The 27143-nt window shown below is 37.9% G+C and overlaps 1 protein-coding gene across 1 annotated transcript in view; it reads left to right on the top strand.

Moving 5' to 3' along the window:
- Positions 1-252: 252 nt before the first annotated feature.
- LOC141325808 (phosphofurin acidic cluster sorting protein 1) overlaps positions 253-27143 on the top strand; it is a 46492-nt gene continuing 19601 nt past the window's right edge. Inside the window, exons 1-8 of the mRNA XM_073834539.1 lie at positions 253-549; positions 21029-21116; positions 22101-22190; positions 22308-22433; positions 24670-24832; positions 25262-25353; positions 26843-26923; positions 27043-27110. Of these exons, the coding sequence (XP_073690640.1) occupies positions 314-549; positions 21029-21116; positions 22101-22190; positions 22308-22433; positions 24670-24832; positions 25262-25353; positions 26843-26923; positions 27043-27110 (944 nt within the window). The 5' untranslated portion in view covers positions 253-313. The remainder of the gene's footprint in view (positions 550-21028; positions 21117-22100; positions 22191-22307; positions 22434-24669; positions 24833-25261; positions 25354-26842; positions 26924-27042; positions 27111-27143) is intronic.

The following is a 27143-nucleotide window of genomic DNA, read 5'->3' as shown; positions in this document are numbered from 1 at the left end:
TCTCACAATTCTCCAGTTATTACGTATTAATTTTAAATGTATTTAAATCTTAATTGTGTGTATTGAGGTCAGCTCTGATGATGATGATGATGATGATGGTGATGAAGATGCGGCGGTGCCCTCTGTCGGTCACAGTGAGCGGGGCTACAGAAGCTCCGCCCCAGAGACTCCTCCGCTCTCTCTCTCTCTCTCTCTCTCTCTCTCTCTCTCCCCGGTGAATCAGATTGTCGCTCAGAGGGTTGTAGCGCTGCATCAGCTCGGAACTCTTCGATCCGCGGTCAGATCGGTGGATGCGAGCGGAGCGGCTGAAGTGATGATGGCGGCAGCGCTGGAGAGAGGAGGGCTTCGGGCCGCCTTCCTGAACCCGGGCAGCGGCGGCGGCGGCGGTGGAGCGGCTCCTACAGCGGCGGCAGCGGCGGGCGGAACAGCGGCGGGTTCGGCGTCCGGAGCGGTGCTGTGGGGCTCCGCGGGATCCGGATCCATGCCCGTCCCTATGAACCTCTTCGCCACCTGGGAGATCGACCGCTCCTCTCCGAGCTGCGTGCCCCGGTACGAGTGTGTTTGACTGTGTGTTTGACTGTGTGTGTGTGTGAGCTGCCACTGCTGCTGCTGGTGTTCATCGATGTTTATTTGTTCGTTTACTGATGTCCTTCATCTCTGATGGTCCTAGGGAAGTTTGACAGTGACAGCAAACTCATGTTTACCATGGTGTGGTTCTGCTTACAGTGATATTTCAGCACCAGAGTACAGTGGAGTATTACTATACTTCTGAAAGTGTTGCACACTGCAAAAAATGCTTTTCTAGTTTAGATTTTTTTTGTCTTGTTTCCAGCCAAAATATCACTGTCAATTTTCACTAGACGAGTGAAAATTATTGTCTTGTATTCAGAAAAACAAGTCAAAATTAAGTGCAATTTTGCTTGAAACAAGCTAAACCCCTTTGGCAGATTATTTTGGCTTGTTTCAAGCCAAAACACACTTAATTTTGACTTGTTTTTTATGAAAACAAGAAAATATTTTTTACTCGTCTAGAAAATCCTTCTTGATTTAAGAATTTTTTGATATTTTGGCTGGAAACAAGGCAAAAAATCTAAGCAAGAAAAGCATTTTTTGCAGTGCAGTGTAGTGTTGTATTTACATGATACTCCAGAAAAGCAAGAATATAAGATATTTAATCTTGTTTCCAGGGGGGAAAAAAGTAAATTAAGTGCATTTTACTTAAAACAAGTTTAAATGTTTTATGTCATTTTGCTTATAAGTGCATCTTAATTTAAGAATTTATAGATATTTTTTTACTAGAAACAAGACAAAATACTAAGTATGATTTTTAATACTTAAAATTTTTAAGAAACATTTTTCAAAATATGTTCTTTTGTGTTACAGTGAAACAATGAGACGGTGTTGTTTTGTTGCATTTGTCTTGTTATTGTGCAAGTCTTGTTATCTATGAACTGTATTTTTAAGTTAAAGTAGAATGTTTTTTTTCCAAACACTTCACCCACTGCCAAAAAAAGGCTTAGCTTATGTATTTTTGTCTTTTTTCTAGGCAAAATATCTGAAAATTCTTAAATTAAGGTGCATTTACTATTTACTAGATAAGCAAAATGAAAGATATTTAGTCTTGTTTTAAGCAAAATGCACTTAATTTTGTTTTTCCCCTTGGAAACAAGTAAAATGATGAGTATTTTGCTTACCCCACACTGGCAGATAATTATACTTACATTAAGCAAACTGCACTTAATTTAGTTTTTTAGGTTTTTCCCCCTGGAAACAAGACAAAAAATCTGTCGTTTTGCTTATTTAGTGAATGCATCTTAATTTAAGACTTTTTAGATATTTTGCATAGAAACAAGACAAAAATACTAAGTAACTGTTGGCAGTATGTGAGAAGTCTTGAATGGTTTCTCCACTGTGAGTCTGTTTTGGATAATGTAAGTGTCGACGTGTGAAGAAGTGAATGGCCGTAGATGAGCGTCGGTGTTTCAGTTTCAGCATCACTGGATTCCAGTTCTAGTGTTTTCTGTTTGTGTATCCTCGCTCTCGCTCTCACTTTGGGGAATTCCAGAACGCTTTCACACCCCCCTCACAATCTGTTTTTCTGGGAAGTCATTGGACATTGATGTTCCTCTTCACCCTGATGTCATTCTTCACATGGAGTTTCTCAAGATGATGAAGTGCAGACGGCATGTGTGTGTGTGTGTGTGTGTGTGTGTGTGTGTGTGTGTGTGTGTGTGTGTGTGTGTGTGTGTGTGCTTTACTGCGCTACAAACACATTTCCTGTGATGGATCTATCCGTCACTCTTTGTGTGTTTGTGTTTCTTTTTTTAAAGTTGACTTGGCCAGGATCTTCAGAGAAAAGTGTGCCCGTCTGCTCTGGAGGCTTCGGTGTGTTTTAGTTGTTGGGGTTGCTGCTGAGGTCAGGAAAACACTGGGAATGATGGATTATAATGCAGAAACTGTTAACCAATGACTTCACGCAGCACTTTTAGCGGTTTTGTGACGTCAGTGTGATCAGGGCTCCAGATGTGTGTTTGTGTCCAGTGCATGGCAATGTTGCAGTTGTGTGCAGTGCAAATCTGCAGAAGTGTGGCATGTGTATAGGTCCCATACAGTGCTGTAGTGTGTGTGTGTGTGTGTGAGTGTGTGTGTGTGTATAAGTGTGTGTGTGTGTGTGTGTGTGTGTGTCCAGTGCAGGGCTGCAGGTGTGGGACCGGCCTCCTCTCAGGAGCGGCTCCATTAATCAGCTCTGACCCAGATGTGTCCCAGCTCTCGTGTCTCATCTCTCTCTCGGCCGCTACAGCAGAAGAAGATTAAGCTCAGTGAGGGCTTCTCTCTCTCTGTGTGTGTAGCTGAGGTGTGATGAGTCACAATGCAAGATAAAGGCTTATCTTACTTAGTATTTTTGTCTTGTTTCTAGTCAAAATATCTAAAAATTATTGACTAAGATGCATTTCCATATAGTGGACTTCTATGGTGCCCTGAGTTTGAACTTCCAAATTGCAGTTTAAATGCAGCTTCAAAGGACTCTAAACGATCCCAGCCGAGGAAGAAGAGTCTTATCTAGTGAAACGATCTGTTGTTTTCTGAAAAAAATTACAATTTATATACTTTTTAACCTTAAATGCTCATCTTGTCTAGTGATGCTCATGCAAAAGTTGCCCAGTGTATCATCAGCATAACTGTCTTGAACTGGAGTACACAGAGTACACATGCGCATCACAGACCAGCATTTGAGGTCACAAAGTATATTAATTGTATTTTTTTTTTTTTTTTTTTTTAGAAAATAACCAAGCGTTTCACTAGATAAGACTCTTCTTCCTCGGCTGGGATCGTTTAGAGTTCTTTGAAGCTGCATTTAAACTGTATTTTGGAAGTTCAAACTCAGGGCACCATAGAAGTCCACTATATGGAGAACACTCCTGAAAGAAAGACATGAACTTTTTGGATGACAAAGGGGTGAGTACATTATCTGTAAATGTTTGTTCTAGAAGTGAACTAATCTTTTAATTCAAGAGTATTTTACGTACCCCACTGGCAGATAATTTTACTTATTCTAAGCAAATTGCACTTTATTTAGTTTTTTTTTTCCTGTGGAAACAAGACTCACTATCTTATGTCATTTTGTTTATCTAGTAAATGCATCTTAAATTTAAGAATTGTATATATTTTGACTAGAAACAAGACAAAAATACATAAGATAAGCCTTTTTATACAGTGCTGAAAGTCATGCTGTCATCCAATAGGAGAGCAGCTAGTGAGTGTAGTCACATGACAACACGATTGTCAAACCACTCTGACTCTCATACTTCATTTCTGCAGTGTTTCAACTAATAGTTTAATCCAAACCTGCCATTGACTATTTTTAACTGAAGATTATGTCTGCTATGACTTCTCTCTTGATTAAGCTCAGGAAGGTTAATACCACATTTTTCATTTTAAGCCCCACAAAATGATGCTGAAATGTAACATGTTGATGTTAGAAGAGTTATGTGTTTGAATAAATGAATAGATGTGCACCAGAACCATTTACAGTAATGGGTTATCATCCAGCTCAGGATGATCCGTTCACATCAAGTGATGTGAGAAAGTCGGTGAGATGATTGTGAATGAGTTTGTGTATTTAATATTTGAGAATGTAGGTCAGTGTGTGACTCACTCAAGCAGACAATCATTAGAAGAACAGCAGTCACAGCAGATGAAGGAAGATTCAGATCCAGAGGATCTTATGAAGCGTTCAGACGGTGGTGTTTTGGTTTTCTGTGTCTGTGTGTAAGTGTCCTCAGCCACAGGCCTTGATCATTGCTGTCTTTGATAACACATATGTGACCCTGAAACACAAAACCAGTCTTAATTCGCACAGCTATATTTGTACATTGGACTATGGATCAAAGTTATTGATATTTCTTTTATTCCAAAAATCATTAGGATGTTAAAATCATGTTCTATAAAGATGTTTTGTAAATTACTTATCATTAATATATCAAAATGTAATTTTTGATTAGTAACATGCATTGCTAAGAACTTCATTTGGACAACTTTAAAGGCATTTTTCTCAATGTTTTGATTTTTTTTGCACCCTCAGATTGCAGATTTTCAAATAGTTGTATCTCAGCCAAATATTGTCCTCTCCTAACAAACCATACATCAATGGAAAGCTTATTTAATCTTTCAGATGATGCATGAATTTGAAAATTGTACCCTTATGACTTGTGTTGTGTGTCCAGGTTCACATATAATATCTGGTTAATGAGCATGACTGATAAATCATCATCTGCTGTGTTCGTTCAGTTGTTCTAGAGGAGTGAAGAAGCTGATGTTCAGATCTCATGAATGCTGTGTTGTTGTGAGTGTGTGGATGTCGGCTGGAGTGAGTTTGTGCTCCGTGTGTTGAGTTCGGATCCCATTGGGTCTCCTGCAGCTGTTGCAGCGCATGCGACACACACACACACACACACACACACACACACACACACACACACACACACACACACACACACACACACACACACACACACACACACACACACACACACACACACACACACACACACACACACACACACACACACACACACACACACACACACACACACATGTGTAAGCGATCCGTCTCGTGTGGTTTCCAGCGGGAAGCCCCTCATAACACTCATATGCTGTAGATCAGTGGTGTTTAAAGACCTTCAGGATCTCATGTTTACCCTCAGTAATGCGGCTCCTTCACACACTCTTACAGCCAACTTCAGCATTCAGATGATCTTCATGAGATTCTCTCACAACATGTTTATTAGATGTATGTTCTAAATGTACAGATAATGTACTCACCCCCTTGTCATCCAAGATGTTCATGTCTTTCTTTCTTCAGCTGTGAAGAAATTATGTTTTTTGAGGAAAACATTTCAGGAGTGTTCTCCATATAGTGGACTTCTATGGTGCCCTGAGTTTGAACTTCCAAAATGCAGTTTAAATGCAGCTTCAAAGGACTCTAAACGATCCCAGCCGACGAAGAAGAGTCTTATCTAGCGAAACAATCAGTTATTTTCTAAAAAAAATTACAATTTATACTCCTTTTAACCTCAAATGCTGGTCTTGTGTAGCTCTGTGATGCACATGTGTACTCTGCTTCAAGACAGTTAGGGTATGTCTAAAAACTCTCATCTCATTTTCTCCTCCAACTTCAAAATTGTCCTCCATCGCTGTTTTACCTTTTTTGTAAAGGGTGTTTGATCTTCTTTGCACGTTCACTTTGTAAACACTGGGTCTGTTCTTCTGCAGCGATGGAGGACCATTTTGAAGTTGGAGGAGAAAATGAGATGGGAGATTTTAGACATACCCTAACTGTCTTGTACCGGAGTGAACAGAGTACACATGCATTATCTGTATTTTTTTGTTCTAGAAGTGAACTTCTCCTTTAATGTGTGAGTAACTGTGATGTAGTTCTGTGTGATGTTTACAGCGATTCATCATTCTGAATATATAAACATGAGGAAACACACATGAATGTGTATCACACTCTATACTGTATAAATATTGCATATGTTCCAGAAATACACTTCTTTTCTTCAGGGTCATTAAGAACAGCTGAAATCCTTCTAGAATCAACTGAAGTAGAAATAAATGGTGTTCAGAGAATAGTGTTTATAACACACACTCTGACCCTATATTTGTCTCTTTCAGTCAGTCTGAGCCGGCAGAAAACGTGATTTATTAAGTTATTTAATTAATTGACTAACTTAAATCACCAGTGTAAAACACTAGTCCTCAACCAAAGCTTAATTATAATCAGATTACAGCCCGTAATTCCCTTGGAAATGACATCTTTGGTCAAATGAAATCGAATGTTTAACATTATGTTGTGGATCATTGATCTCTGGTTGTTGTTCTCAGCAGGTCCTGATGGACTAATGATGCTTTGATTCCAGTTCAGAGATACTTATATATAAGTCTGTATTTGATGCTATATTTAGTTGTGTTTAAAAAAATCTGTTCAAAAGCAATATAACTGTGCTTTACAAACATTTCAAGCATAAATTTACTATGTTATGGTTTGTTGTCATCCATTTAGGCATGTTCAGCTAAACAAAGATACATTTGATATTAAAATATATTTTGAGTAGACTACATTTTCTTATTGAAATGGTTTAGGCCCAAATGGACTGAGTTAACTGACTGTAACATGTTGGGGTTTCAGTGTATCATGAAGAGTTTTATTTAATCAGTTCTCTTTGTTTTGTGTGTGATTGAGCTGCTTGTGTTTGGTCTAATCAGACTCTAAAGCCTCGTCTGCTGTAAACAAACCGTAAGCTGCTGGTGACACTAAAGCCGCCGTTAATCAGTTGTTTATCATCATCAGCGACACTCAATCAAATCACTGAGAGAGCTTCTTAAATTAGTGAGGGTGCTCTAACCTTAGATACTGTATTAGCATCCAGTTATAATAACTAAAAAGATCACTCATCTTATTCATCGCGATCTCACAAAAATACATTATAATCCATAAATTAGAATCTCTCCCGATCTGAATGAAATGATTGACAAACCCGCTCCGAAGTCCCCAGCAATCATTCAGGGTGAAATCAGATATTAAGTAAAGATCATGTTCCATGAAGATACTTTGTAAATTTCCAACCGTAAATGTATCAAAACTTCATGTTTGAGTAATATGCATTTTATTCCAAATGCTCTAAAACTGTTGTATAAATAACTTACAAGTGCTTGATTGTAGGATTTCTTGTCAGTGTATCTGTGTTATTTATATATATATATATATATATATATATATATATACACACACATTTTTGCTTTTTTTTATTGCTCATATACTAACTTATTCTGCCGCTATATCAACTGTTTTTACTCATTAATGATTGTTTTGAAGCATGTTTATGTTTAACACACTTCAGGGTTTTGTGCAGAAATATCTTGTCAAAATTCAAATAAAATTGATCTAAACTGCATTACTAAGATCTTCATTTGACAACTTTAAAGGCGATTTTCTCACACTGCAAAAAAAGTTTGTTTTTTTTACTTAGGTTTTTTGTCTTGTTTCCAGCCAAAATATAAAATCAAGAAGGATTTTCTAGACAAATAAAAATTATTGTCTTGTTTTCAGAAAAAAAAAAACTTTTTTTTCAGAAAAAACAAGCATAAAAATATGCAAATGGGGTAAGAAAAAAAATCTTATTTCAAAGAGAAAACAAGATTATGTTTCTTACCCCATTGGCAGATTATTTAGCTTGTCTCAAGCAAAAACGCACTTAATTTTGACTTGTTTTTTTCTGAAAACAAGACAATCGTTTTTACTCATTTAGAACATCCTTCTTGATTTAAGAATTTTTAGATATTTTTGCTGGAAAAAAGACAATTAATCTATGTAAGAAAAGCATTTTTTCCAGTGCAGTATTTCTATTTTCTTGCACCCTCAGATTGCAGATTTTCAAATAGTTGTATCTCAGACAAATATCATCCTATCCTAACAAACCATACATCAATGGAAAGCTTCTTTATTCAGTATCCATGTACAAATGGACTCTTATGACTGGTTTTGTGGTCCAGGGTCACAAATAGCCTCAGAATAAACATGGTTTTGCATGCTCATGTAGTTATAGTTATATATAGACTCTCCAGTTTTTCTACTTCAGAATATTAAGTTTGATTCTCTGTGTGTTACTTGTTCTTATTTCGAGTAATGTTTGAGTGAAATCAGTTTGTGCAGAAGTGTGTTTGGTGTCTGGTTTCTTGTGGAGTCTTCAGTGATCCAGGAGTTTCCCGTCGGTTCCTCAGCTTGAGGAATCCCACAGTGCTGTTTTTTTTTCTCTGGATGTTCCTGATGTTTATAGGATCCTGTCGGAAGAGTTTGGACGTCGTCGTTCAGGGAGGAGCCGCTCAGGATGAGAGCAGAAACAATCTCTCTCTCTCTCTGTCTTTCTTTCCTCTCTCTCTCTCCTCTCTTCCTCTCTGCGCTCAGGCATTTCCTGTGCGTGGTTTGCCAGCAGCTACAGGCCATTTATTTGAAGGACGAGCAGCTTTCTTCAGGCGTGCGCTGACGTCTGATCCGCTCACAGATCTCAGCTAAAGCTGGTGAACATGACGGTGTCCAGTCCTTCAGAGAACATCTGTAGATCACGTGTGATGAAGCGTCAAGATCTTTGGCTTGTTTATCGACTCTTCTGCTGTTTCTCTGAATGAAACAAGAGCAGTTTGTTCTCGCTGAGCTTTGACTTTCTCTTCTTTTATCGATTGTTTTGCGTCCAGCTTTTTCTCTTTCTGTCTCTATCGGAGTGTTGACTCAAATCTCCTGACTAAGACTTTTAGCACAGAAACACTTTCTTTCCTCTGGTTTATGTTCTTCTTGTGAGGACTGGATGAACTCTTAGTGCGCTTTAGTTTGAGTTGATGATCTTTATGGACTGAGTTTCCTGAAAGTTACAGGAAGTTGTCAACAGTGAAATTTAATCAACTAAACAAGTTATTTTCGCTCAGTTGCACTTCACTGCAGGTGAATAGGGTAAAAAAATGAACCAATAGTTATGACCTTACTTACCCAGTTGATTGATTACATTGATAATTGCCAACATTTTTTATATTACAAGTTTTCTAAAATGTGGTTTAAATATGTAAATCAGCATTATTTAATGAAATATGCGCTAATTAGCAGACATTTCTAGTACAAACATCTAAACACTGGATGAAGTCAGTTTCAAAGTTCTTGTTGAATTTTTTTTGACATATTAGAGTCAAATGTTTTACAGAGGGGGTTTCTCATTTTGTCAATAATTCAGAAAATACTTAGCAGTGTTGTTTTCGTCAACGATGACGAAATCATTTCGTTGACACCACTTTTTTTCATGACGATAACGAGACGATGACGAGATAAAAATGTCTCGTTGATGACTAAAACATGACGAGACGTGTGTGAGTTTTCGTTGACGAGACGAGAATAGACGAAAATGTTAGTGGGTGGTCCGTCAGACGTTTAAAATGCATGACATTTCCGCTTATTGTGCATGCCAATTAAAACTTAAAAAGTATCTGCCGCTATGGCAAGCCGTTTTAGCATTAAATACTCTTTGCTATACTAGTATGGCAAGCCGTTTTAGCATTCCATCCTTTTTTGTCTCTTATGTTCTAAAACATTCCTTCATTATTGTAATTATTGGTGAAAATAGTCGATCCGGAAGTTCACATTGTGTTGAACTATAGATCTGCTATTTTCAGAACTTATAAGTGACACTACCCAACAGCAAAATACTTACTGACCTACATTAATTTGTTAAAAGACTACTTTTTTCCCTTTTTTTGACTAAAACTAGACTAAAACCTTTTTGACTTTTCGTCGACTAAAATTGGACTAAAACTATCACATATAGAAGTGACTAAAATTTGACTAAAACTAAGAAGCATTTTAGTCCAAAAGACTAAGACTAAATCTAAGATGGTTGTCAAAAACAACACTGCTGCTTAGAACTGACAGAAAACACTATATTTTTTTTTACCATTTTTTAGGGAATAAAATGTTGTATAAAATCAAGCAAATTCTATCTGAACAAATCCCTCTGTAAAAACCTTCAGGATATAGACAGGAATAAAAATGTAGAGTGCTACTGAAGTGGAGATTTATGGCTCAGTGTAGGAGAAAAAACTCATGGCCTTTAAAAATCTGTATTGTAATTGAAATCTTTTGACACAAATAGATAAAGTGCTATAAAAGAAACACTAAACAGTGTCTTTTGGGTGTTTTCTTTCCACTAGTCTGAAAAAACACTTTATGAAACACCAAAAAGCCAGAAATCTCAAACTTGACAGATGCATGAAAAAGCTGTGTTTTTGCCTGCAGTGTCTCGTCTTAAAAACAATGTCATGTCAACTCAATAACTCGTTATATTATGCAGAATTTGATCTAAATGAGTTGCAGCAGATGTCCAGATCCCAGGATGCCTTGCTTTGGACCACATAATGAGTAAATGTTGAAATGAAGTGTTATTTTATGTGTTTTTGCACAAAGTGAATGTCTTAATGTTAAGTCTGACATCTCGCATCTCTGTTTCTGGGTCCAAAAGGGAATGATTTTCCTCAATACACCCATTAATGTGTAGAATAGAAAAACATACAGTAAACCTTTATCATTGTTTTTAGCAGCACACAAGGATTGGCAGAATAGAAATATAGATAATAGACAAATATAGATGTAAACAATGAAAAAAGAGAGGTGTTATAAAAAATGTCAAAATATATGTAGGCAAATTAACTTTCAGAAACTCAAATGCATTGCTGCAGTTTTAATAAAGTTCCTGAGCATGTTTATGACAGAGAATGAAAATAAGATAGAAATGATAATTTTTACTAATATTTGATAAATATATATTTGTATAAATCTAAAAATGAATTTCATGACTATACACACTGCTGCTCAAAAGTTTGGGATTTTTAATGTTTTCAAAGACGTTTCTTCTGCTCATCAAGGCTGCATTTATTTGATCAAAAATACAGAGGAAACTGTAATACTGTGAAATATTATTTCAATTTAAAATAATTGTTTTCTATGTAAATATATTTTAAAATGTAATTTATTTCTGTGATTAAAGCTGAATTTTCAGCATCATTACTCGCCTTCAGTGTCCTTCAGAAATCATTCTAATATACTGATCTATTATTTTTTGAACCTGTGATACCCTTTTTAGGTTAAAAAGAACAGCATTTATTTAAAATAGAAAGTTTTCTAACAATATAAACTACTGTTCGAACATTTGGGATCAGTACATTTTTATTTTTTATTTTTGAAAGAAATTAATAGTTTTATTCAGCAAGGATGTGTTAAATTAATAAAAAGTGATAGCGTAGATTTACATGATTAGAAAAGATTTATATTTTTGAATAAATGCTGTTCTTTTGAACTTTTTGTTCATCAAAGAATGCTGGAAAAAGAATCACAGGTTGTTTCCAACATTGATAATAAAAGTAATAAATCAGTATATTAGAATGATTTCTGAAGGATCATGTGACACTGAAGACTGGACTAACAGCTGATGAAAATTCAGCTTTGCATCACAGAAATAAATTATGTTTTTAAATATATTCAAATAAAAAACATTATTTTATATTGTAATAACATTTTGCAACATTACTGTTTATTTTTGTATTTTTAGATCAAATAAATGCAGCCTTGATGAGCAGAAGAGACTCTTTAAAAGCATTAAAAATCATACTGATCTCAAACTTTTAAGCGGTGGTGTGTGTACGTATATATGTTACATTTATATAAATAAATAGTTTTTCAAACTGAAATAGTTTAGATTCAAATGAAAAGAGTTAGCTTACTGTAACTTGTTGGGTTTTATTTGGTAATGCATGGGTAAATTCCTCTTGTGTTTCTCTGTTCAGAGTTAGAGGATGGTTTTAGTGGCACAACATCTCAGAAACGTCTCGTTCCATTAAGAGCCGTGTGGCCTGCAGATACAAGCGTGTTCAGTGCTTTACTTCAGGCTGTAAATCCACTTCCTGACAGACAAAGATGCGCTGATGTTCAGCCCGTATCGTGGAGGTTTGGTCTTTGTGTTTGTCTGCTGGAGGCTCGGCTCAGATCCGCTCAGGTGTCGGACTATACTGCGCTGCGTTATTCACGCTCCCTGAAACACAAAAACACATCTGATGCATCCATGCACTCTTTTCTAAATCTCTATTGTGGATTCCCATCATTTTTTCTTCAGGAAAAAAGCTATAGTTTATTTATAGTGGCTGGTGTTGTCATAATGGGGTCAGTTGTTACAGTTATTATATAAAATGTTATGTTATGTTTAATGGATTTTAATGTAACCGTAAAACAATTTTGACTAGTTTTCAGTAACTAAAACTGAAATTAAAATTAAACCATAAAACATATTTGTTACTGAAAATAAAAGAAGTGTTTATATACACTGCTGCTCAAAAGTTTGGGATCAGTAAGACTTGAATTTTGATTTAAAGAACTCATCAAGACTGATCAAAAATACAGAAAAAACTGTAATATTGAAGAATGTTTTTACAATATAAAATAATGTTGTTTATTTGAAAATACTTTAAAATATAATTTATTCCGTCGATGCAAAGTTGAATTTTCAGCATCATTCCTCCAGTCTTCAGTGTCACATGATCCTTCAGAAATCATTCTAATGTGCTGATTTATTATTAGAATTATCAATGTTGGAAACCATTGTGCTGCTTAATATTTTTCTTTTTTGAAACCTGGGATTCTTTTTTCCAGCATTCTTTGATGAATAAGTTAAAAAGAACAGCATTTATTCAAAATATAAATCTTTTCTAATCATGTAAATCTATGCTATCACTTTTTATTAATTTAACACATCCTTGCTGAATAAAACTATTAATTTCTTTCAAAGAAAACAAGAATAAAAACATACTGACCCCAAACGTTTGAACAGTAGTGTATATTGTTAGAAAACCTTTTTCATTTATTTTAAATAAATGCTGTTCTTTTTAAATCAGCATATTAGAATGATTTCTGAAGGATCATGTGGCACTGAAGGCGAGTAATGATGCTGAAAATTTAGCTTTGTATCACAGAAATAAATTAGATTTTAACAGATATTCACATAGAAAGCTGTTATTTTAAATTGAAATAATATTTCACAATATTACAGTTTTTCCTGTATTTTTTAACAAATAAATGCAGCCTTGATGAGCAGAAGAAACGTCTTTAAAAACCATTAAAATCGTTTGAGTGGCAGTGTATATAAACAAAAACTAACATTCAAAAACACATAAAAACTATTTAACTTTACATTAAAGCTAAAATTAATGTGAAAACAGATTCAAAATATTAATAAAAGCTATAATAGTATCTCAGTGATACTAAAGTAACATTGATAATGACACACAACAAAACCCACAACAATCATCAAATGTCAGAAATGTTAAAGATAACAGAAATGTCAAACCACTGTTCTGTAATGAAAGAAGGAGTGCATATAAAACAACAGAGTTGTGACAGCTTGATCTGACATTATCATTATTGTCTGTTTGTGATTTTATGAGAGTGAATCATGTATTCTGATCTGGTTTTGATACTAACAGCCTGTGATGAGGATTTGAGCGTCTGGGATTGTGGGACACGGCATATAAATCCTGTGTGTCTCATGTGGGATAATAACTGTGTGTGTGTTTTCTGGCATAGTCCAGGATCAGACACTCTGAACTCAATCGCTAGCTTTGTGTGTGTGTGTGTGTGTGTGTGTGTGTGTGTGTGTGTGTGTGTGTGTGTGTGTGTGTGAGAGAGTGTGTGTGTGTGTGTGTGTGTGTGTGTGTGTGTGTGAGAGAGTGTGTGTGTGTGTGTGTGTGTGTGTGTGTGTGTGTGTGTGTGTGTGTGTGTGTGTGTGTGAGAGAGTGTGTGTGTGTGTGTGTGTGTGTGTGTGTGTGTGTGTGTGTGTGTGTGTGTGTGTGTGTGTGTGTGTGTGTGTGTGTGTGTGTGTGTGTGTGTGTGTGTGTGTGTGTGTGAGAGAGTGTGTGTGTGTGTGTGTGTGTGTGTGTGTGTGAGAGAGTGTGTGTGTGTGTGTGTGTGTGTGTGTGTGTGTGTGTGTGTGTGTGTGTGTGTGTGTGAGAGAGTGTGTGTGTGTGTGTGTGTGTGTGTGTGTGTGTGTGTGTGTGTGTGTGTGTGTGTGTGTGTGTGTGTGTGTGTGTGTGTGTGTGTGTGTGTACTGGTATTCATCACGTTATGGGGACCAAATGTGTGTGTGTGACTGCTTTAAATTGTTGTTTTTCCAAAAAAATATTTAAAAGTTTTCTGATTAACTTAATTGCATTTTTGTTTTTGTTTTTCTGAGCAAAAAATAAATATCATACATTTTTCCCTAATTTACAGAAGACACCACGTCATTCAGTGTCAATCTTGTCAGACATATTTACAACAAAAAACAATTTATAACATATTAAAAGATAAATTACTTTCACCCCAAATACTAATTATTTGTATTTCTATTTTTAATATGTGCCACTATCTTAGGTTTTGCCCATTTGTCAGTAAGAATAGTTTTACTCATTTAAATCACAGCAAAATATAAAATGCTCTCTTATTCTTTTATATATTTTAATATGTACAAGTTAGAATAAGCATGTTGTTTGAATTATGACATAAATATTGTGTTACACTGAATGACAATCTAACATTATTTCGACCAAATTTTGACATTTTTTTCTCCTAAAACGTATCTGAAACCTTAAAAGCAGACTTTACTTGCATTTAATGTGCTTTCTATGGACATAAAATCACTTTTGAAAATGTATTTAACGTGTTTGTTCATAGATTTTACCCAGTTCTGCTGCAGTGCTTTTTTGTTTTTTGTGATGTAGGACTGTTTTTGTCTTCTCGTACGGTCAGTTTTTCCATTCACAGCTTCTCAAGCGTCCCGAACATGTTTGTTCTTTTCACGTATCTTGTGATTTCTCCCATCATGCTCTCTGGCAGCCGTGAGTTCTCAAATATTGACGAGAAGCTTTTAAACAAGCAGCTGCTTTAGCAGCTTTCAATAATGCAGGAGAAGACAGCAGACCATAATGGAACTCTGTGGTGGAGAGACAGAGGGACAGACAGAGAGAGAGAGAATAGAAACACACTGCAGGTCACTGAATGGATGCATGACTGGAGCTGTCTCTCTCTCTCTGTCTGTCTCTCGTGGTGTTTGAGTGTGTTTTAGTCCAGCTAGTGTTCGTTAGATACACACTTTAACACTGATGTCAGACAGGTTAATGAGGAACATCTGTGGATCTACAGCTGGAGATCTGAGATCATGGTGAGATGGTTGTGAGGAGGAATGTGTGTGAAAGAGTGTCTGAAGTGTGTGTTATCAGTGCTTTACTATCACACACCTCCAGCTGCACCGCATTCACACAGGAAGTCACATGATCTCTGGGTCAGACAGATTAATATAATTAACCCTTTGCAAAGACCCTTGTAATACAAGTCTCAGCTTTCAAATGACGTGATTTTTTAATAAATAGTAACAATAAATAACATTTTGTGGCTCTTAAATGTGTGGTGACAGATCGCTGTAGTGCCTCAGTTCAAGCGGCACATGAACCCATCATCTCTTCTGACACACGTCACAGTGTCTTTACTAAATTATACACCCTGAAAAATCATAGCAAGTGATGTCCGACTTTGGAAACTAGTTTGCTGCTAGCTAAACTTTACATACACTCTTAAAAATAAAGGTGCTTTGCGATGCCATAGAAGAACCCGTTTGTCTAAATGGTTCCATAATGAACCTTTAACATCTGAGGAACCTATCTGTTTTACAAAAGGTTCTTTGGGGCGAAAGAAGGTTCTTCAGATTTGATCTGAATCAAATGGTTCGCGATTCGCGGCTCCGAAGTGATTCGCAATCCGTGGTTCTGTAGTGATTCGAGGTTCTGAAGTGATTCGCAATCCGTGGTTCTGTAGTGATTCGCGGTTCTGAAGTGATTCGCAATCCGTGGTTCTGAAGTGATTCGAGGTTCTGAAGTGATTCGCAATCCGTGGTTCTGAAGTGATTCGCAATCCGTGGTTCTGAAGTGATTCGAGGTTCTGAAGTGATTCGCAATCCGTGGTTCTGAAGTGATTCGTGGTTCTGAAGTGATTCGCAATCCGTGGTTCTGAAGTGATTCGTGGTTCTGAAGTGATTCGCAATCCGTGGTTCTGAAGTGATTCGTGGTTCTGAAGTGATTCGCAATCCGTGGTTCTGAAGTGATTCGTGGTTCTGAAGTGATTCGCAATCCGTGGTTCTGAAGTGATTCGTGGTTCTGAAGTGATTCGCAATCCGTGGTTCTGAAGTGATTCGTGGTTCTGAAGTGATTCGCAATCCGTGGTTCTGTAGTGATTCGAGGTTCTGAAGTGATTCGCAATCCGTGGTTCTGTAGTGATTCGCGGTTCTGAAGTGATTCGCAATCCGTGGTTCTGAAGTGATTCGAGGTTCTGAAGTGATTCGCAATCCGTGGTTCTGAAGTGATTCGCAATCCGTGGTTCTGAAGTGATTCGAGGTTCTGAAGTGATTCGCAATCCGTGGTTCTGAAGTGATTCGTGGTTCTGAAGTGATTCGCAATCCGTGGTTCTGAAGTGATTCGTGGTTCTGAAGTGATTCGCAATCCGTGGTTCTGAAGTGATTCGTGGTTCTGAAGTGATTCGCAATCCGTGGTTCTGAAGTGATTCGTGGTTCTGAAGTGATTCGCAATCCGTGGTTCTGAAGTGATTCGTGGTTCTGAAGTGATTCGCAATCCGTGGTTCTGAAGTGATTCGTGGTTCTGAAGTGATTCGCAATCCGTGGTTCTGTAGTGATTCGAGGTTCTGAAGTGATTCGTGGTTCTGAAGTGATTCGCAATCCGTGGTTCTGAAGTGATTCGCGGTTCTGAAGTGATTCGCAATCCGTGGTTCTGAAGTGATTCGCGTTTCTGAAGTGATTCGCAATCCGTGGTTCTGAAGTGATTCGCGGTTCTGAAGTGATTCGCAATCCGTGGTTCTGAAGTGATTCGAGGTTCTGAAGTGATTCGCAATCCGTGGTTCTGAAGTGATTCGCGTTTCTGAAGTGATTCGCAATCCGTGGTTCTGAAGTGATTCGCGGTTCTGAAGTGATTCGTGGTTCTGAAGTGATTCGCGGTTCTGAAGTGATTCGCAATCCGTGGTTCTGAAGTGATTCGTGGTTCTGAAGTGATTCGCAATCCGTGGTTCTGAAGTGATTCGCGGTTCTGAAGTGATTCGCAATCCGTGGTTCTGAAGTGATTCGTGGCTCCGAAGTGATTCGCGGTTCTGAAGTGATTCGCAATCCGTGGTTCTGAAGTGATTCGCGGTTCTGAAGTGATTCGCAATCCGTGGTTCTGAAGTGATTCGCGGTTCTGAAGTGATTCGCAATCCGTGGTTCTGAAGTGATTCGTGGCTCCGAAGTGATTCGCGGTTCTGAAGTGATTCGCAATCCGTGGTTCTGAAGTGATTCGCGGTTCTGAAGTGATTCGCAATCCGTGGTTCTGAAGTGATTCGAGGTTCTGAAGTGATTCGCAATCCGTGGTTCTGAAGTGATTCGCGTTTCTGAAGTGATTCGCAATCCGTGGTTCTGAAGTGATTCGCGGTTCTGAAGTGATTCGTGGTTCTGAAGTGATTCGCGGTTCTGAAGTGATTCGCAATCCGTGGTTCTGAAGTGATTCGTGGTTCTGAAGTGATTCGCAATCCGTGGTTCTGAAGTGATTCGCGGTTCTGAAGTGATTCGCAATCCGTGGTTCTGAAGTGATTCGTGGCTCCGAAGTGATTCGCGGTTCTGAAGTGATTCGCAATCCGTGGTTCTGAAGTGATTCGCGGTTCTGAAGTGATTCGCAATCCGTGGTTCTGAAGTGATTCGCGGTTCTGAAGTGATTCGCAATCCGTGGTTCTGAAGTGATTCACGGTTCTGAAGTGATTCGTGGTTCTGAAGTGATTCGCGGTTCTGAAGTGATTCGCAATCCGTGGTTCTGAAGTGATTCGTGGCTCCGAAGTGATTCGCGGTTCTGAAGTGATTCGCAATCCGTGGTTCTGAAGTGATTCGCGGTTCTGAAGTGATTCGCAATCCGTGGTTCTGAAGTGATTCGCGGTTCTGAAGTGATTCGCAATCCGTGGTTCTGAAGTGATTCGCGGTTCTGAAGTGATTCGTGGTTCTGAAGTGATTCGCGGTTCTGAAGTGATTCACAATCCGTGGTTCTGAAGTGATTCGTGGCTCCGAAGTGATTCGCGGTTCTGAAGTGATTCACGATTCGCGGTTCTGAAGTGATTCGCGGTTCTGAAGTGATTCGCGGTTCTGAAGTGATTCGCAATCCGTGGTTCTGAAGTGATTCGCGGTTCTGAAGTGATTCGCGGTTCTGAAGTTGATTCGTGATTCGCGGCTCCGTAGTGGTTTGCGGTTCTGAAGTGATTCGCGGTTCTGAAGTGATTCGCATTTTGCGGCTACAAAGTGATTCGCAATTCGCGGCTCCGAAGTGATTCGCGGTTCTGAAGTGATTCGCGATTCGCGGCTCCGAAGTGGTTCGCGGTTCTGAAGTGATTCACGGTTCTGAAGTGATTCGCATTTTGCGACTCCAAAGTGATTCGCGATTCACGGCTCCGAAGTGATTCGCAGTTCTGAAGTGATTCGCGGTTCTGAAGTGATTCGCAATCCGTGGTTCTGAAGTGATTCGCGGTTCTGAAGTGATTCGCGGTTCTGAAGTTGATTCGTGATTCGCGGCTCCGTAGTGGTTTGCGGTTCTGAAGTGATTCGCGGTTCTGAAGTGATTCGCATTTTGCGGCTACAAAGTGATTCGCAATTTGCGGCTCCGAAGTGATTCGCGGTTCTGAAGTGATTCGCGATTCGCGGCTCCGAAGTGGTTCGCGGTTCTGAAGTGATTCACGGTTCTGAAGTGATTCGCATTTTGCGACTCCAAAGTGATTCGCGATTCACGGCTCCGAAGTGATTCGCGGTTCTGAAGTGATTCGCGGCTCCGTAGTGATTCGCAGTTCTGAAGTGATTCGCGGTTCTGAAGTGATTCACATTTTGCGACTCCAAAGTGATTTGCGGCTCCGTAGTGATTCGCGGTTCTGAAGTGATTCGCGGTTCTGAAGTGATTCGCGATTCGCTGCTCCAAAGTGATTCGCAGTTCTGAAGTGATTCGGATTTTGCGACTCTAAAGTGATTCGCAGTTCTGAAGTGATTCGCATTTTGCGACTCTAAAGTGATTCGCAGTTCTGAAGTGATTCGCATTTTGCGACTCTAAAGTGATTCGCAGTTCTGAAGTGATTCGCATTTTGCGACTCTAAAGTGATTCGCAGTTCTGAAGTGATTTGCATTTTGCGACTCTAAAGTGATTCGCAGCTCTGAAGTGATTCGCGGCTCCGTAGTGATTCGCGGCTCTGAAGTGATTCACATTTTGCGGCTCCAAAGTGATTCGCGGCTCCAAAGTGATTCGAGGTTCTGAAGTGATTCACATTTTGCGGCTCCAAAGTGATTCGCGGCTCTGAAGTGATTCGCGGCTCCAAAGTGATTTGACAGATTCAACAGATTCACGAATCCGCTCTCAAGTTCCGTTTTGAATCAAATGAATTTGTAAAGATTTGTCAGTGCAGCGCCGATGCATCTGGTGCATTTTCTAGTCAATCGCTTGAACTGAAATAATCGCTTGAATTCCTGCGTAAATGATTCACTCAGTTCCGCTTTTTTCCGTCTTCAGCCATGTTTATTCGACACGGTCAGCACTACTATTGGCTTAACTCGCTCGTTTATGAGACTAACTGAAATAAGCATAAAAGTATGATGTTTACCATAAAATATCCATATTTCCATTCCAAAGATAACATCCAACACAAATCTAGGAACATACTGAGGTGAGGTAAGCGGTTTACTGCTAACTAGTGAAACACTCCATTAATATGACAAGCTGCTGTAATAAGTTTTGAGAAAGTATTGTATTTGATTGTATTAGTCTATATAGAGTGATGGTCAATGTAAAAAAAAGCAAATGGGAGAAGCAGATGAACACAAAACAGCAGAACAACAAAGTTAAAGAGGGTAACATTAAACCTTATCATTTAACTGAACTGTGCTCGTATGTTTGAAACACTTCGGTTCTTATATGTTCTTTTCCACACGTGTGTTAAAATGTGCTTTCCTGAAAGCGTGCAGTTACCTTAACTTCTCAGGTAATAATGTCAGATGCAGCCAAAATTACAACAACAGTGGTTACATACACAACATATATTTAATTGTCTGATCGAAATTATTGCTAGGGACAAATTAGTATTGGCTGGATATTGTTAGGGACATGTCACACCATCTCTACTCTATTCTATACCCATGGAATTTTAAGGTGAAGACTTAGTTTTTGTGTTAATTGCTATTGTCAACTCAGCACTGATGATGATGATGAAGATGAAGATGAAGAGTGAGCAGTGACTCAGATCTTCTTTTCTCTGTCAGAGACTGAAGTAGCAGCAGAAAGTGGGCCAGAGAGACAGACAGACAGATGTTGACATCTCTGGAAATGGTTTTGTGTGGAATGAGCTCTGGGTGGAGAGACGGATTCCTCCTGAGTGTGTGTAGTGTGTGTTTGTGTGTGTGTAATATGTGTGTGAGTGTGTGTGTAATATGTGTGTGTGAGTGTGTGTGTAATATGTGTGTGAGTGTGTGTGTAATATGTGTGTGTGAGTGTGTGTGTAATATGTGTGTGAGTGTGTGTGTAATATGTGTGTAAGAGTGTGTGTGTGTTCAGTAACTCAGAGCAGCTGTGATACAGGAAGAGGAAATGCCTGAGAGTCTCATTTCACCAGCGCTGGATCTCATCACAGAAACACACTGAACACACCCATTACACACACAGATGGACTTCACTCTCATGTAAAACAATGACTGTGATTTTACACTGGTGCAGTGATGGTGAGACATGGTATCGTACTTATTTTGAGATTGACCTGTTTGAGTATGAGAGACAGATGACTGTGAAAGAGTGCAGTGAGAAACTGCAGAACTGAAATATAAATAGTGCAAAGAGTAAACGAGTGATTGTGTGTGTGTTTCAGGTTGTGCAGTCTGACGTTGAAGAGGCTGATCGTGTTGAAGGAGCTGGATAAGGATTTGAACTCAGTGCTCATCGCTGTCAAGATGCAGGTGACACTCTCCTCATGTTCACCGCTAGAACTGTCTGTTTAATGTTACGCACCTCTGTTGTCTTTTAGATCTTTTATGAACACATTAAAGGAGTAGTTCACTTCCAGAACAAACATTTACAGATAAAGACTCACCCAGGATGTTCATGTCTTTCTTTCTTCAGTCGTAAAGAAATAGTTTTTTGAGGAAAACATTTCAGGAGTGTTCTCCATATAGTGGACTTCTATGGTGCCCTGAGTTTGAACTTCCAAAATGCAGTTTAAATGCAGCTTCAAAGGACTCTAAACGATCCCAGCCGAGGAAGAAGAGTCTTATCTAGTGAAACGATTGGTTATTTTCTTAAATAAATTAATATTTATTGACTTTTTATCCTCAAATGTTGGTCATGTCTAGCTCTGTGATGCATACTCTGTGTATTCTGGTTCAAGACAGTTAGGGTATGTCTCAAAACGCTCATCTCATTTTCTCCTCCAACTTCAAAATCGTCCTCCATCGCTGCAGAAGAACAGACCCAGTGTTTATAAAGTGAACGTGCAAAGAAGATCAAACAGCCTTTACAAAAAAGGTCAAACAGTGATGTAGGACGATTTTGAAGTTGGAGAATAAAATGAGATGTGAGTTTTTCCACATACCCTAACTGTCTTGAACCAGAGTAGACAGGGTAGACCCTTTGAAGCTGCATTTAAACTGCATTTTGGAAGTTCAAACTCGGGACACCATAGAAGTCCACTATATGGAGAACACTCCTGAAATGTTTTCCTCAAAAAAAAAACATAATTTCTTTACGACTGAAGAAAGAAAGGCATGAACATCCTGGAGGACAAGGGGGTGAGTACATTATCTGTAAATGTTTGTTCTGGAAGTGAACTAATCCATTAATATATTTAAACTAAAATAATTCAAGACAACCATACAGTAGAATATGGTGAATGTTTAGTATGGTGACATTTATTATCCTACACTTCCATGTATTTGTGTGTGCAGGGCTCCAAACGAGTGTTGCGATCAAACGAGTACGTGCTTCCTCCCAGCGGTCTGATGGAGACGGAGCTGGAGCTCACCTTCTCTCTGCAGGTCTGACGCTGTCAACAAACTCCAGTCGGAATGACTCACTAACTCTTGATTCAGTGAATGAGTGAATGATTCATCAGTGATGTCTGATGTTCATCTGATGTGTTTGTGTCGTGACAGTATCCTCACTTCCTGAAGAGAGACGCCAACCGTCTGCAGATAATGCTACAGAGAAGAAAACGCTACAAGAACAGAACCATTCTGGGCTACAAGACGCTCGCGGTCGGAGTCATCGACATGGCTGAGGTCAAAGTTCAATCACGTTCACCCCAAACACAATGATCAATGATCATCACATCAATATATTCGCATTCACACCAGTGGACCATAATATTCTCTTATTAAAAGTGTGCTGCATTTTATTTGATTTTTTTTTTATGGCACTTTAAATGTTTGTGATTGTGTTTTATTGTATGAAATGTCTCAAACGTTTGGGATCAGTAAGATTTTTAATGATTTTAAAAGGAGACTTTTCTGCTCATCAAGGCTGTGTATTTGATTAAAAATACAGAAAAAAACTGTAATATTCTTAAACATTAATGCAATTTAAAATAGTGGTTTTCTATTTTAATATACATTAAAATATATATTATTTCTGTGATCAAAGCTGAATTTTCAGCATCATTACTGCAGTCTTCAGCGTCACATGATCCTTCAGAAATCATTCTTATTTATGATAATTTTTTCAGCATTCTTTGATCAATAAAACGTTAAAAAAAGAACAGCATTTATTTAAAATAGAAAACTTTTGTAACAATAAACACCTCAAAGTTCAAAGTTTGGGATCAGTAAATATTTTCTTTCTTTTTTTCTTTGAAAGAAATATATACTTTTATTCAGCAAGGATGTGTTAAATTGATAAAAAGTGATAATAAAGAATTATATTGTTAAATGCTGTTCTTTTTAACTTCTTATTTATCAAAAATCCTGTAAAAAGTATCACAGTTTCCAAAAAAATATTGAGCAGCACAACTTGTTTCAACATTGATAATAAAAGTAATAAATCAGTATATTAGAATGATTTCTGAAAGATCATGTGACACTGAAGACTGGAGTAATGATGCTGATGAAAATTCAGCTTTGCATCACAGAAATAAATTATATTTTTACATATAATAAAATAAAAAAATGTTATTTTGAATTGCAATAATATTTCTGTATTTTTTAATAAAAAAATAGAACTTTGATGAGCATGAGAGACTTTTTTTTAAAAGCATTAAAAATCTTACTGATCTCAAACATTTGAGCAGCAGTGTGCATCATTAGTAAGCAAACTAATATTCTACGAATGAGAGTGAGCTAGTGCAGTACATGATTTTATTTTCACCACCTGCGAACTCACAAAGAGCACATGTTTGCCCTCTGCTTGTTTTGTTGTGGATACAACGATTGTTCCCTTCGTGAAATCATGTCGCATAGCATCGCATCTTCTCATTACTTTGACTTTTTTTTTTACATTTCATAAATGACTTTTTGGGTCATTTAGAAGTGTGAACACACCCTAATTTTATGTACACTGCAAAAAATGCTTTTCTAGCTTAGATTTTTTGTCTGGTTTCCAGCCAAAATATCTAAAAATTCTTAAATCAAGAAAAAACAAGTCAAAATTAAGTGAGTTTTTGCTTACAACAAGCCAAAAAATCTGCCAATGGGGTAAGAAAAAAAAATCTTATTTCAAACAGAAAACAAGATTATTTTTCTTACCCCATTGGCAGATTATTTTGCTTGTTTCAAGCAAAAATGTACTTAATATTGAGTTTTTTTTCTGAAAACAAGACAATAATTTTTACTCATCTAGAAAATCCTTCTTGATTTAAGAGTTTTTAGATATTTTGGCTGGAAACAAGACAAAAAAATCTAAGCTAGAAAAGCATTTTTTGCAGTGTAGTTGTATGTTATTGTTGATGCCGTTTTCTTTCTGACTTTGTGTAAAATGGTTTTAGATATAAACAGGTTTTCTGTCTCTCCCAGCATTGGATATGCAATATATTTTCCTGTTATTTTTGTATAAATTTTTCAATGGTGCAGGAAATCAAATGAAATCAAATGAACCTGATGCACTTCAAAAAATGCTTTTCTTACTTAGATTTTTTGGTCTAGTTTCCAAGACATTTTTAAATCAAGGATTTTGTAGACAAGTAAAAATTACTTTTTTTTTTTTTGAAAAAAATTCTAAAAATTAAGTACGTTTTTTCTTGAAACAAGCAAAATAATCTGCCAATGGGGTAAGAAAAATAATCTAGTTTTCTGCTTGAAATAAGATCTTTTTTCTTACCCCATTGGCAGATTATTTTGCTTGTTCTAAGCAAAAACTCACTTGAATTTGACTTGTTTTTTTTTTATAAACAAGACAATAATTTTTACTCATCTAGAAAATCCTTCTTGATTTAATAATTTTTAGATATTTTGGCTAGAAAAACATGTTTAGCAGTGTGTTGAGATGTTGGTTGTGGAGTGACTGACAGCAGGTGTGTTTGATCAGGTGCTGCAGCATCCCACAGACGGAGGACAGATTTTGGGTCTCCACAGCAATATGAAGGATGCGCCGGCACGCGTGGCTGAGATTAGCGTGTTCTCGCTGACCAGTCAACCCATCGACCACGAATACGGCAGCGGACGGACGAGAGCCAAGACCAAAGCCTCGGGTACAGACACACACACACACACACACACACACACACACACACACACACACACACACACACACACACACACACACACACACACACACAACTCTACATTGACACAATGCAATCTCTATCTCCTTACCCTAAACCTACCCATCAGAACTAAGTGCCTCACCCAAACCCTTATCCTAAACCTAACCTTTACCCAATTAGAACCCGATTTGTAAAACCAAGACTTGACCCTCACACAAACTCTTACACAAACTTACACTCAGACTTTCTCAGACTGACTGCGATGTGCTGATGGGTTCATTTGTCACTCTATTAATATCATACGACGTCAGGCGTCCGGATCAGAACACGGTGTTCATTCCTCATGTCTGGTGCGTTACATCATTGAGGGTTTAGTAACAGGTGTGTGACCTTTGACCTGTGTGTGTTTCTCAGATCGGTCTCCTGACATGGATAATTACTCTGAGGATGATGATGACAGCTATTCATCAGAGCAGGAGGGCAGTGATGATGCTGGACACGCACAGGTGAGACACACTGAACACATCCTGTGCCTTTCTCATTCACATCCACATGTGTGACCCTGGACCACAAAACCAGTCTTAAGTCGCTGGGGTATGTTTGTAGCAATAGCCAAAAATACATTGCATGGGTCAAAATTTTACTTTTATGCCAAAAATCATTAGGTAATTGAGTAAAGATCATGTTCCATGAAGATTTTTTGTAAAATTCCTACTGTAAACATATCAAAATTTTATTTTTGATTAGTAATATGCATTGTTAAGAACCTAATTTGGACAACTTTAAAGGTGATTTTCTCAGTATTTTGATTTTTTTGCATCCTCAGATTCCAGATTTTCAAACAGTTGTATCTCAGCCAAATATTGTCCTATCCTAACAAACCATACATCAATAGAAAGCTTATTTATTGAACTTTCATATAATATATACATCTCAGTTTTGTAAAATTTTACCTTATGACTGGTTTTGTGGTCCAGGGTCACATATGGGTTATTTTGTACATACAGTGCCTTGCAAAAGTATTCATACCCCTTCCTTTTTGTCACATTTTGTTTTGTTGCAGCATGATGTTAAACTGCTTTAAATTAGTTTTTCTCCACATCAATCTACACTCCATACACCATAATAATGACAAAGCACAAACCAGATTTACAAATTTGACAAATGTATTAAAAATCAAACACTGAAATAAGTAGATTGCATAAGTATTCATCCCCTTAACTCAGTCCATAGTTGAAGCAGCTTTACAGCCTCAAGTGTTTTTGGGTCTGATGTGAGCATCTTTGCACATCTGCATTTGGCAATTATCTGCCATTCTTTGCCTCACCTTTTCTCCTCTCCATCTCTGTCAGCTTGGACATTTTCTAGAGTCCTAGTTGTTCCAGTCGTCTTCCATTATGGAGAATGCTTCTGTCAACCTTCAATGCAGCAGATTTGTTTCTGAACTCTTCTCTAGATCATCGCCTTAACGCAAGTCTGTCACTGAGCTCTACAGGCAGTTATCTTGGTTTTTGCTCTGATCTGCATTTTCAGCTGTTAGACCTTTTCTGAGAGGTGTGTGTCTTTCTAAATCAGACTCATTCAAATGAATTTGCCACAGTTTAACTCCACTCCAAGTGTAGGAACATCTAGAAGCAATATGAATGCTCCTGAGATACATTTACAGTGTCCCAGAAAAGGGTATGAATACTTATGCCTCGGGATCTTTTCAGTTTTTTATTTCTAATAAATTTGCTCAAATGTTAAAATCCTATTTTTTGCTTTGCCATTATGGAGTAGGGAGTGTAGATTGATGTGGGGGGAAAAAACTAATTTAAAGTACTGTAGTTTAACATAAGGCAGCAACATAACAACATGTGAAAAAAATGAAGGGGTATGAATACTTTCGTAAGGCACTGGATATACACATACACCAAGACAGGTTTGTTGTGCGTTTATGATCATTTTTGGCAGTACATCTGATTTTGATTCCGATTTTTATTTGCTGTGTTGTAGGATTTGTACGATGAAGATGACGACATACGAAAGCCAAAAAAACCCAGACGGAAAATGATCCGATCGGTCTCAATGACACGAGTGAGGAGCGCTGTCTGTCTCACTTTCTCTCTGTCTGTATGGCAATAGCTCAGAAGAGGAAGTTCATTCATTCATTCATCCATGTTTTTTTTTGGCTAACTCTCTTCTGATGTTCACAGCAACCCAACTTTAAGCAGAAGTTTGTGGCCTTACTAAAGAGATTTAAAGTCACAGATGAGGTGAGTCTGTCTGTCTTTCCATCTCTTCTTTCAACAGGCTT

This window comes from Garra rufa, chromosome 2, assembly GCF_049309525.1.
Source record: "Garra rufa chromosome 2, GarRuf1.0, whole genome shotgun sequence".
NCBI lineage: Eukaryota > Metazoa > Chordata > Actinopteri > Cypriniformes > Cyprinidae > Garra > Garra rufa.
The sequence above is the reverse complement of the archived record's forward strand: the minus strand, read 5'-3'. Positions and strand labels throughout refer to the sequence as shown.